Source organism: Camellia sinensis, chromosome 1 (assembly GCF_055761805.1).
Source record: "Camellia sinensis isolate YWXY chromosome 1, ASM5576180v1, whole genome shotgun sequence".
Taxonomy (NCBI): Eukaryota; Viridiplantae; Streptophyta; class Magnoliopsida; order Ericales; family Theaceae; genus Camellia; species Camellia sinensis.
Genome location: NC_138961.1, coordinates 158,656,369 through 158,669,622, shown reverse-complemented (window position 1 = coordinate 158,669,622; position 13,254 = coordinate 158,656,369). Strand labels below are relative to the sequence as shown.

Sequence of the window (13,254 nt, the reverse complement as noted above, 5' to 3'; positions counted from 1 at the left end):
ATTTTCAATTTTGAGCCAACGCTTCCAAGCTTCCATAGCTACTAAAATTCCTCATTTCCATACACTAAAAACACTCCAAAAATTCTGATATAGCCAAAGATCAATTGCCTTGATCATAAGGAAGAGTGTTTAGTGATTGAAAGTGAGAGAAACTAGAGAGTTAGCCACTTTCCAAACTCCATAAACTCCATAATTTCGAATTGAGGATTTGAGAATACACTTCCTACACTTGAGGGTGATCAAGAGGGAGTTTGTGAACTAAGGAGTTCATCTTTTCCTTGGAAGGTGAATTTCACAAACCTTTCATTTTCTTGTATTTCTTACTTATTTTTCTCTTTTGCTTTGATTTATTGTTATATTGTATATTGTTGTAATCTAATTGAAAGTGGTGAATTGATGTCCCATATATGTTGTTTTTAGCATGAGAAAAAGACCTTTCATGCTAAATGGTTTAATCTCTTCAGAGGTTCATTATCAGGGCATTGCATCTCTCTCATGCTAAGAACAACTCCTTGTTTGACGCTTCTTTCCATTTAGATGACTTAAACTCACCATTGGACTTAATGAATTAAAGAACGGGTGGTAATTTAAAATTAAGTAACTAAAATTGAGGCTAAAATGGTGCAAGATAATAATTTGGTTGTGTTCAATCAGACGTTAATTGAACACATGGAAACTTGAGGCAGTTTATACTCATTAGTGATGAAATGATTCAAGTTTCCAAGGTCACCACATCCTTTAATCAATTCATGAAAGGGCAGAGGTTAGAGTCATATTTTGTTGCATTTATTGAACTTGCACACTTTGATTCACAAGCCATCATGCAATGAAATTGCTTGAGTTAGTGGTTTGTGGCTTAAGTTTACTTCTCCTTTGATTCGTTCATGAAAATGAGGGATGAGTTGTGCAGACAACCCTAGAGAATACCCTGTGCATGCTCTATTTGTCCTCTGTTGCAACAAGGTGAACTAGGCAGCAGTGGCCAGCAAACCACTTTCCATGGCCAACAGTAGCCGGTAGACCACCTTTGATGGCCGGCATCCCTCACCAGTGGCCGGTCGGCCACTGATGCAAAATTCAGTAGTGTGTTCCTTTGGTGGAGTAGAGCCATTCTGGAAGTGGGCAACAGTGTATGTGTTCTATTGTGCAACAGAAGCTCTCTAAAAGCAAAACAGTGGCTTTTCGGGTGGAAATTGAGCATACGCATGAACATTCCTCACTTCCCAAGGCAGAGTAATTAGTTGTTTAGCTTACTAACTTCTTTTAATTATACTTGTGTTGTAATTATTTAATTAGCTAAAGTAGTTAATTAGTTGGGAGTTAGTTTATTTCATTTGGTTTGTAATAGGTTGGGAGTTAGTTTATTTCATTTGGTTTGTAATAGTTAATTAATTAACTTAGCTTAAATAGTTAGCTAGTTAGTTTATTCATTTGGACTCTCCTTCATGAGAGCACAATGTTGTAATAATGTGTATGTCTTCCAACCCCACGTCTTTCTCTCTTTTATTTAACTACTTATGATGGTTAGTATGGGAATATCACATTTAAATTAGCATTCTTCATGTTTGCATCCACTTGTATTGCATACACCGAGGCTCGGTTCATTATTCCAACTGCATTGTTAGTCTAATACGTATTTGAATACGTGCTTAAACCACGCGCTATCAATTAATTCATATGCCATGTTAAGTAGCCGAGCCTATTTTAAATTGCATATCACATGTGTTGTATTAGTCATGTTGCATAGTTAGGAATCATGTATTTTTTTCTACCTCTCTTATGTCTTTTTGGCTTGGAGTACGAGGTGAGCCTTTACTTGCTTTAGCATATTACATGAGTGCGATGGTTTCCATGTCTAGCATGCTTACCACGAGGCTAAGTGCTTAATTGATATACCTGCTCGTATGCCTGTGGATAAAGGCTAATTGCTTGAATTGGAATAATTTGAGCCATGCACATTTAAGCCCACTTTTCAAGTGGCAAATTCAAACTCTTCTCAGAAAACAAACATGACTCAAGTGTTCCAATTTTTGCAAGTTAGTCTATACTTGTATGTGCGCATCACATAGTAATGCTAGATTAATAACCGGAACAAGAACATATAATGCAAAGTAAGATTCATATCATGATTAGTAGAGGCCGATCTTTGATCAGGCGAGCGGGGGTGCTCAATTCATGACCTTCCCCTCTTGTACCTAAGTTCCCGAGCCGAGACAACCTTGGTGATGATAAACACGTGGCCTTCGGCACGAGTCATGGGTTTTCTAAATTTTTCCAAAATAAAACATTTAGGTGGCGACTCTGTATCTGGCAAAGCAATCCATTTTTGGCAATTTGATTCAAAATCAAATTTTCAAAAGATTCACCGAATTTGGACTCTTTGGTGTTTATCTATTTCACATTGCACTTGTGGAATCAAATTCAGAACCGCGGGAGTCCGATACTGTAGGGCTTATTTCGACTTCTAAAAGGGGCGCGAAAAAGTTGAGCTACACTATCATATCCAAGGAGACTAAACCCCTCCGAGGTATTAGATAGTTTGGTTGGAGTTTATTAATTTTTTTTGTCCTCTTTTTTTTTTTAGTATTGTTATTTACTTAAACCTTATGGAGACGAGAACATTTATATTTTATTTCACCCCTAGGATTTGGATGATGGAATATTGATTGGGGTTTAGTCCTAATTTAATATTTAATTATCCAAATTTTGGGGCATGACAGTTTGGCATTAGAGCCCTAGGTTACCCTAGACTTGTGAGAGTTTAGGTGATCCTCGGATTGTGGAAACATGGGTTAGCTGGTTTAGTTTGGTGGTTGAATTTATTCTAAGCATGATTGAATGAATTCTTTTTGTGTGTTTAACTTAAAGGTAACGGCTGGAATGCATAATTTGAACAGTGGCACAAGGGAAGAAACAACTGCTAACATAGCGGCGGCAGTAGCAGCGGCAACGGAGGCAGCAGTTGCTACCGGGGTAACCAATACTGTGCAGGTTAATGTGGGGGAGATGGTGGCTCAGTTACTTCAGGTTGTGCAGAACAATAATCAAGGCTAGCGGGGAGATCCCTTTGCGAAGAGAAACAAAGACTTTGGTTGTTTAGGAGGTCAAAAATTCTCTAGAGATAGAGGACCCACTACAGCTGACGCCTAGGTCCAAAAATATGAGATGGTGTTTGGTCGTATGCAGCTCACCGAGGTCCAAAAACAGGAGTTGGCTATACATCAGTTTGAGGGAGCTGCCCTATTTTGGTGGAACTCATGGAAGGAGGGTCTAGATTTGACGACTTTGACATGGGCAGATTTCAAGACCCATTTTGACCGAAAGTTTGTTCCTGCTATTATTCGGTCTCAGTTGAGTGATGAATTTTTGAAGTTGACTCAAGAGGATAGAACAGTGATCGTGTATATCACCAAGTTTAATGAGTTGTCTCATTATGCCCCTTACTTGGTTAATATGTAGGAAAATAAGAATGAGAAGTGTATTAAGGGATTAAATCATTGCCTGTCTAAGTCTCTTATTCCTTTTAATGCTGAACCATTTGACAAAGTTCTTGACTTGGCACTGAAGTATGAGGAAAAAGAGAAACAGTTTAAGGAAAGGAAGGACAGGGTCGGGGAGACTTCTAGAAGGAGTCACTTTTAGCAGTATGATGGGAACAGATACCGACCCTACAATCAAAGGCATAGGGGTCAACAGTTTCAGAGGCCATAGTAACAGGGTAGTCAGGGAAATTTCAGACCTCAGGGTAATTTCAGGCCTTAGGGCTATTTCCAGCCCCAGGAACACTATTATCAAAGACAGGGTGGTCTACGCCTACAGGGTTATCAAGGATAGCGGTAGCAGGTGCCACAGATGGGTTATTGTCCTCTCATACCTCAGTTGGAGGGACCCCCACCTATCAGAGCAATTGCACCTCAACCAATCAATAGGAAGTGTTTTGGGTGTTAGCAGTTGGGAGATGTAGTCAAGAATTGCCCTCAGAAATAGTAAGCATGACAGAGTCAGGCAGCTCCAGCCAGGGAATTTGCAGTGATGCTAGGAAATGACAAAGTGCAAGGTACCTTTAATCTTTTTCAAGAACCCATTAGAGTACTTTTCTATACTGGTGCCTCTCATTCTTTCATATCTAGACAGTTTGTAGAAAGAGAACATCTTATAACTACCTCATTGTCTAAACCTATTCATGTTGAGACCCCTTTAGGAGGAGCAGCTACTCTTCATGAGGTGTGTAAAGATTTTGAGATTGACTTTGCGGGTAGAGTCTTGTATGTGGACCTAATTGTGTTAAGGTTTGAGGGGTTTGTAATTATTTTAGGTATGGATTGGCTGCGAAAACGTTTTGCAACTCTAAATTGTGCTGGAAGGACTATAAATATAGATATTCCCGGTATGCCACGGCTTACCCACACTTATAGCGATGGAAGAGAGTCGGTGATGACGAGTTTTTTGTGCTCAGTAGAAATCCCTAAGTAGGATATTAGTGAGGTAGATGTGGTATGTGTGTTTGAGGATATATTCCAGGAGATACCTGGACTTCCACCTCGACGCGTAGTAGAATTTCACATTGACCTAGTGCTGGGAACTGCATCGATTTCTAAGGTGGCATATAAAATAACGCCTAAAGATCTTGTGAAGATAAAGAAGCAGCTGGAAGAGATGCTTCAAAAAGGGTTCATATGTTCAAGTAACCTTTCGTGGGGAGCACCCGTGATCTTTGTCTCCAAGAAAAATGGCACTCTCCATATGTGCATAGATTACAGAGAGCTAAATAAGTTGACTATCAAGAACAAGTATCCGCTACCTAAAATTGATGACTTGTTTGATCAATTGAAGGGGGCAGCCGTTTTCTCTCAGTTTGATCTCAGAACAGGTTACCATCAGATAGGTGTGTCTGAGGAAAGTATACTGCTTACTGCTTTTCAGACTCAGTATAGGTTATACGAATTTCTTGTAATGCCTTTTGGTTTGACAAATGCTCCTGCCTATTTCATGGACTTGATGAACAGAATTTTTCAACCGTATCTAGATAAGTTTGTGATTATCTTCATAAATGATATCCTAGTGTATTCTAAGAATGCGGAAGAGCACAAAGAACACTTGAAAGTCGTGTTGCAGACTTTAAGGGAGCAACAATTATACGATAAGTTCAGTGTCACTTTTGGGAGAAAAAAGTTTAGTTTTTAGGACAAGTTGTGTCCAATCAAGGGATAGCGGTAGATCCTGAGAAAGTTGTTGTGGTCAAAGAATGGAAGCAACCTACAAATCCTTTAGAGGTGAGGAGTTTTTAGGACTAACCGGTTATCACAGGAGATTTATAGAGAAGTTTTCCACTATTGCAATACCCATGACCAAGTTGACCCACAATAATGTGAAGTTCTTATGGTCAGATGATTGTGAGAGAGCTGTCCAGGAGTTAAAGCAGCATTTGACTACAGCTCCAGTGTTAACTATACCAGTACAAGGGGAAAAATTAGTAGTGTTTATTGATACGAGTGGAACTGGTTTGGGATGTGTGTTGATGAAACATCAAAAGGTTGTATCTTATGCCTCACAACAGCTAAAACCTCATGAGAGACGATACCCTACTCATGACTTAGAGTTGGCAGTAATTGTTTTTGCGTTAAAAGTGTGGCGACACTACTTGTTTGGGGAACGCTTCGAGTTATACAGAGATTACAAGAGCCACAAATATCTTTTTTTCTCAAAAAGAGTTAAACATAAGGCAACAGAGGTGGGTTGAATTTATCATCAGTTATAATTTCAAGATCCTTTACCACTCGGGAAAAGGAAATGTGGTCGCAGATGCACTTAGTCGACAGCATGGGATTATAACTTCTTTGATGATTCAGGAATGGAAGTCCTTGGAATTTGTTTTGATGCATGATGTTCAACCAATAGAGAATGTGGAGAGGGCATACATTGGTAGTTTAACCATGCAACCGACATTACTGGGTAAAGTTCATCAGATGTAGTATTTAGATGGGTTCCTCGTCATCAAGCTCGATGACCTTGTAGTGGATTTGATTGATGATTGTCCTACTGATTGGTCTATGGACTCCAATGGGGGATCGCGATTCAAGGGCAGGTTGTGTGTACCTAACATTGTTGAATTGAGGAAAGAGATTATAGATAATGCCCATAGGTGCCGATATACCATTCACTCTGGTGGGACTAAGATGTATCATGACCTAAAGAGGACGTTTTGGTGAGAAGGTATGAAGAAGGACGTAAGAGAGTATGTTTCTTGATGTCATGTGTGTCAACAGGTTAAGGTGGAACACCAACGGCCATTTGGACTTTTGCAGCCTCTCGAGATCCCTACTTGGAAATGGGAGTACATCTTTATTGACTTCGTGGATGGATTGCCGCGGTCTAAGCGAGGCAATGAATCTATTTGGGTAATAGTGGATCGACTCACTAAGTCTACTCATTTTATTCCTATTAGTGTTCACCGAACTACAAATAAACTAGCTAGGTTGTATATTCGGGAGGTGGTACAACTTTATGGCGCATCAGTTTTTATAGTTTTGGATGGTGATTCGTTGTTTGTAGTAGAGTTTTGGAAGAGTTTTCAGCATGCTTTGGGTGCTAGGTTAGACCTGAGCATAGCTTATCATCCTCAGACGGATGAGCAAATTAGGCCAGTAAATCAGATCTTGGCGGATATGTTGAGAGCTTGTGTCCTTGATCTTGGTGGTAGTTGGGAAAAACACTTGCCATTGGTAGAGTTTGCTTATAGTAATAGTTATTACTCAAGTATTGAGATGGCACCTTTTAAGGCTTTGTATGGGAGGCCATGTCGATCACCTACTTATTGGATGGAGGTAGGAGATGCACCGTTGTTAGGGCCAGAGTTAGTGAGAGAGACCACAGAGAATGTGAACATTATTTGGGAACGTATTAAGACTACACAAAGTCGTCAAAAGGGTTACATTGATAGAAAACGTAAAAGGGTTGAGTTAAATGTTGGAGATTTTGTGTTTTTGAAGGTTTCGCTGATGAAGGGTATCATGCGGTTCGGAAAGAAGGGAAAGGTGGTACCTAGATTTGTGGGACCATATGATATCATTGAGAACATTGGTAATATGGCTTACAAATTATCCCTACCACCTGCTTTAGCTATGATTCACAACGTGTTCCATGTATCTTTATTGCGGAAGTGTGTGCGAGACCCTTTCCAAGTAGTATCACTAGAGGTGTTGCAGATTAGTGACGATCTAATGTATGTGGTGCGACCGATTACTATTCTAGAACAAGATATTAAGCAGTTGTGGCGCAAGAAAGTGAGCTTGGTGAAAGTGCAATGGAGCGAAGATGAAAATGATCACTTGGGAATTAAAAGAGAAAGTTCGGTGTATGCACCTGGAACTTTTTGTTTAGTACTCTCTCCTATCGAATCTTAGGATGAGATTCTTTCGAAGTGTGTATATTGTGGCGACCATAATTTTTCATAAGTCATTATTTATTATTATTACTTTATTTTATTTTTGGCTTTATTAATTGTATAGATACATGAGAATTTAATGTGGTATTTAATTAATTTAATGTGATATTTAATTATATATAATTAATCTGAATATTTATATATATTTTTATTTTTTTTTACATTTTTGAAAGGTGTTATATATATATTGATCTTATATAGCATATTTCTATATGTTGTATTTATATAATAAAATATAATATAATGTTATTAGGTTATCAACATATGAGGCAAAGAAAAGAGAGAGGGAAAAAAAGGAAAAGAAAGCCGAGAGAGAGAGAGAGAGAGAGAGAGAGAGAGAGAGAGAGAGAGAGAGAGAGAGAGAGAGAGAGAGAGATTAATCAAAACCAGAGAGAAAGCCAAGACAGATAGACGGCGAGAGAGAGAGGAGAGGGGAGAAAGAAAGGGTTAGAGTTTTATTTTGGTGGCTTTATTAATTCTCTAAGTATTCTTTGATGTTTGAAAAATAATTGTGAGTGCAAAACCCACTTTCCTTGATTTATGTTTATTTTATTGTTATTATTTATTTATTTATATTTATTTGATGTTGGTTTAATATTGTATTGGCATAAAGTTGATGGATTGATTTCAATTATTTTAGTTAGTTGTGTACGCAAGATTTAGTGTTTTTATATGTATTTATTTTATGGTTATAATCGCACTCATCGATACATGAAATTAAAATAAATTGGAAACACATAGATAAATTCCTTATACTCCACCATGACTGCATGAATTGTTATTTTGTATGAGTGTTGGTGAGAAAGAGTGTACACAAAAAAAGGTGAGGGTTATGAGATTCATTTGAATGCCTTAGGCTTGGCATTGTTATGTTTGTTTTCATAAGTAGATAAGGGATTGTGTATATATATATATATATATTGTTGCCTCGTTCTCAAGAGTAGACGAGTGCATTGATTTAAGCGCGTACATATATGCTAACCATCCGGGGAGTGTGGGTCAAACTTGAGACGATATCCCTGTGCAAGTTTGGCTTCAGAGCGGTGTTAGGTATACGTGAGGCACATGGGATATATGTGTAGGCCGAAAGCGAAGGGTCGAAGTGGTGGAGTTAAGGTACAAAGAATTAAATATGAGTTTATTTGTATAGTGTAAATTGTATTGATTTGTACATCTTGAAAAATAGTAAACGACCTTGATAAATTACGAAATTTGGGCAGAGGTATGTATACGTAATTCTAGACAACTTTTATATTTTAACTTTGTACTAAAAAGATCGATTAGAACTTGTAACAAATGATCTTGGTTACAATAATTTTTATTCATTTTAGCAATGCAAATTTTAGATGCTGTTTTAACCCATGAAACGAGCTCATTTTTATTGATTTCTCGAAAAAATAAAGTAAAACATTATTCTTGACACTTTTTGTATTTTGAACTTTTTCAAAAAAAAATCATCTTAAAGCAATTTCTTTTCGTTTTCATATTCAGATTTTTTGGTCGGATTCACTCTAGGTTCTTTGATCACGTTGTTCTCTCAACCTATTCAATTTCTACTAAATCCTTTCACTATATCTTTTAGAAAATTTGATTCTGTACAACTTTTGTTCTTTGAGTTTTGGTCAATTCAAATGACTTAAGCATGAAACGGTAAGTTTTTATATTTCTTCAGCAATTTACTTATGATTAAAGTATACTAACTTTACTTTTTGTAGAATGGTGGGTCTTATTAACTTTTTATGCAAGGCTAACCCATCATATTTTCTTATTTTTATTTTGTTTATTTTATACTCAATTTATATTTAGTTTTGTACGAGTAAGAAACTAAATGCCATCGTATCTCGAGAAATTACCTCTTCGTCTTGGTGCGGGTGGAACTACTTGTCTTGTCTCGTAATAAGAATTAAATGTACTTTTGTTTGTGTCTGGTGGACACGTGGGTGTCAAATTTTGTACTCATACCAATATACTTGTTTATTAACTCGTTTTGTCCCTTGGCATCTCAGGTGCATTCTGTTTGAGCGTAGCCGAGCTTCTTTTGCAAGATTAGTTGGGACTACGATGGTGATGAGAAATAACTACGATTGTCAGACATGTGTTTCGGACTTCTTTTGTTTTCTAGAGTTTAGGATTGATATTAGTTTTTTTTTTTTTTTTTTTTTACCTTAGTATTTTGGCCATTTGGCGTTGTAGGTTATTTTTAAACTTTACATTACTTAAGTTGTTTTGACTAGTTGTTGCTACTTTAATATTGGAGGTATTGGATAGTTTGGTTAGTGTTTATTAATTTTTTTATCCCTTGTTTTTCTTTTTTTCTTTTTTTTTTTTGAACATAGATATTTACTTAAATCTTATAGAGATGAGAACATTTAGATTTTGTTTCACCTCTAGGATTTGGATGATGTAATATTGATTGGGGTTTAGTCCAAATTTAATATTTAATTGACCAAATTTTAGGGCGTGACATGTATATAGAAGAGAAGAGATTGGTTTTAGAACATAAAATCTATTTTAAACTTTCAATACTAGAAAGCCACGGATATAATTAGACAGTTCAGGTGTAGTTATTAAATTTTTTTAAAATTCGAGCATCGATCGGTGAACTGATTATTTTTGCATTTTTTGACTGTCGTTCAACCATATAGCATTCAAAATCGACCATGGCTCGACGGTTCGAGTCAATTCGGTCGATTGAGTCAGATATAACGGGTTTATGAACAGCTCTAGTCGACATCGTTAGGGGTTGAGTAGGAATAAACCGTCAGTCTGTCGGATTTCATTTTCGTTCTTGTTAGAGAGTGAAAAAGTGTGTTTCAAACAGTGTTCACATCCACCGTCTTCACCACCATATCAGCTGCCGTAGTGAAGTAACTTTTCTCAAAGCCAGAGATGGAGTAGAGGTGGGCAGAGTTGAGAGCGAGGCAATGGTGGGAGTCGGAGATAGGGTCGCGATGGGGGTCTTAGTGGGGAGGGCCACGGTGTTGGTGTGTGGACCTAAACGTATCACTTCGGAGATTTTCATTTCGCTTCTAGATCTTGTGCGTCATATAGCAAGGTGGAGAGGAGTTTCACGATGAGGATTGTCGCTATCATCGAGCACGATGAAGATCTAGTTGAAGACTCACTCCTGAGCTAGTGAGTCTGACTTGATGTGAATCTTACTTGTATCGGTGAGTCTAAGCAAGAATGAGATGATTCAAAAGGGTGGGGTAATTGCCCAACTGTCCCAACAAAGCCCACTGCCCAAACCACAAAACCGTGCACTCTCCTCTCTCATCAGTCTTCTTCTCTTCCATTGTTGGAGGTTTGAAGAACACAACAGAGCCTACTTGTTAAACAATTTTCATTGTATTAAAATTAAATTATATTTGTGTACTTAACAACAAACAAAATGCACAAGGAATAAATTAAAAGAAAGATTTTCCACAATCTGTTTAATTACAGAAACCAAACAGAAAATGGAAATAGAGTAGGAGGAAGAAAACAAAATAAGAAGAGGAAAATATTTATAGAAAATAATTTCTTAGAATGATCAAGTCTAGTGTTTAACACTGTCTCCTTAAGACAGATTCGTTCTCTCTAGGGTGCTCACAGATTATGGACGTCTATCTTCCAGGATGAAATGATCTACAACGAACAGTAGCAGCACTACAAACTATTTGCACAATGAGCACACTATGTGTTTATACACTTTCTCACAGAAAAATTAATACAAAAAAATACAGAGAGCAATAGTAGAAGCAAGAATGAAAATAATTGAGTGTAAAATCCAAATGAGGACTGACTATTTATAGAAGAACTTGTGGTTTTTCAGAATAGGTTTCAACAGGTACCAAACCTGTTCAGCTATGAACAGGTACAATACCAGTTTAGGTTTAAATTTGAATAGATAAAACTTGTTTAGGTTTAATTTAAATAGGTAGGAACCTGTTCAATAAAGAGGAATAGGTACATTGGACCAAAAGAATTAACGAAATTCAAATTCCAAATGGTAAGAATTTAATTTTAGAAAAATAAAATTTAATTGTTTTTGGCCCAAAAAGATAAGCATTGGGCTAGACAAGCCCAACCCAACCTCACACCACGCACCCGCGCCCAAGCTCAGCCCAGCCCGCCCGGCTGATAGGACGGAATGCAGCGGTGGGGCGCGTGCGCGTGTGTGTTTTTGTTTTGGGTCCAATGGGTCTAGCCTTTACCCATAACCTCACCATTCCACAAAACTTGGGTACCCCTTAGGGCCTTATCCAAGTTGCAAACCCAAGGCTTATCAACCCACACAATGTTTGCCCACCAAAGCAATGTGAGACAAACCTTTAACTCCATTCCTTTATGGAAACTTCACCAAAGCACTATTTTCATAGAGCTCAATTTGGCATCAATTTTTCATTCACCCGATAATGATTTTGAGCAACCAAATATATGACATGAATCATTACGTGTCAAAGAACGTGTTGCCACATGGATCCACCAACTTTGGCGCATGGGTCCCACCTAAAAGTTAGACAAAAGTTTAAGAAAAAACTATTTTTGCCAAATAATTTTTTCAAATCATTTCTTACAATCCCCCACATGAATGGAATTTGATGACAACGAGAATGCAACAATATGCATAATTTGTCGAAAGTGTATAAATTGAAAATATCTTGAATCAGGATAGGTAGCTTTCGGCATTGAACCTTCCCTAGTGATAACCTATCGGACTTACTAGCTAACTAATAGACGCGATGCCTTGAATTGTTCAACCGTTGGTGTAAGCCAAGACAATAGATTTCACACAAATTATCTTCTGACATATCATGGTTCTCATGGTCGTATTTATTTTGGCCTTGAACACTCTTGGTTGCTCGTGAGTTTTTCTAGAGAATTTAACCTTTTCATTCTTATAGAACCGGGCCCAATTTGACACTCATGTAGATAATTCTTATTGTGAGTATCTCTTATACTCGTCTTGATTTTTATGCCTAAATCAAGATATAAGTAATCATTAAAAGCAAAACTTATCCTTAAACCCCTGCAAACAACACATGTTGCAGATATCACTCTCACCATAGGAATGGGTAGGATTTTTTTTAATCCCTTGGTGATTTTTGGTGAGCCACACATAACTTAGTTGTCCATTTGAACTTAGTTCTTAGAATCTCCAGTCATCTAAGTAGAGTTAAAATTATGATGACTCTTATGTAATAGACTTTAATCTCATTCTCTTCAATGAACTATATGATAGAAAACTTTGCAGAACATAAACTAAAAACCATTAAGGATTCAATTCTATACATGAAAACTATATGAATTTCTACTATATAAATAAGTGTATACATACGTTGATCCATGATAGTATGAAAACCACTTTTGAGAAAAAGAAATCTTGAATAGAAGACCTTGATCTTCAAGTTATTTATTTGTCTAAGATCTTCAAACCACTTCTCTCTCTCTAGGTGATGGGAGCCTTCTTGTGGTGACAACTTGAGTTTTTGTGATGGGGAGTGTGGTTTGGGACCTTATACTATTTATACTAGTATTCTTCCCATCACAGAATCCATTTATTCAATGAACTTCATTAAATAGATTAATGTATCTTTTACATTCATGATACATAATGCATCTTCTTTATTAATGAACTCATTAGATAGATTGATGTATCTTCTACATTCATAATAGATACATAATGCATCTCTAAGATTCATTCATAATGAATCTATCACATTCAATGCATTGACACTATCTCCATTAGTCTTCTATACATTATGAATATATAGGTGCATTTATCAATGATTAGTCACCATCTAATTGATGTACATGTATCTTACTTA

At 37.1% G+C, this 13,254-nt stretch overlaps 1 protein-coding gene across 1 annotated transcript; it reads left to right on the top strand.

Annotated features, from left to right (window-relative positions):
• The first annotated feature begins 4,032 nt into the window (after positions 1-4,032).
• Positions 4,033-4,473, top strand: LOC145820482 (uncharacterized). Its single transcript, XM_082916319.1, has one exon. The coding sequence runs from the start codon at positions 4,033-4,035 to the stop codon at positions 4,471-4,473; it is 441 nt and encodes a 146-aa protein (XP_082772445.1).
• Positions 4,474-13,254: the final 8,781 nt, after the last annotated feature.

Bases quoted from the DNA above. Each gene is read 5' to 3' on its own strand.
- LOC145820482 (XM_082916319.1), top strand. From the start codon at position 4,033: ATGCTAGGAAATGACAAAGTGCAAGGTACCTTTAATCTTTTTCAAGAA.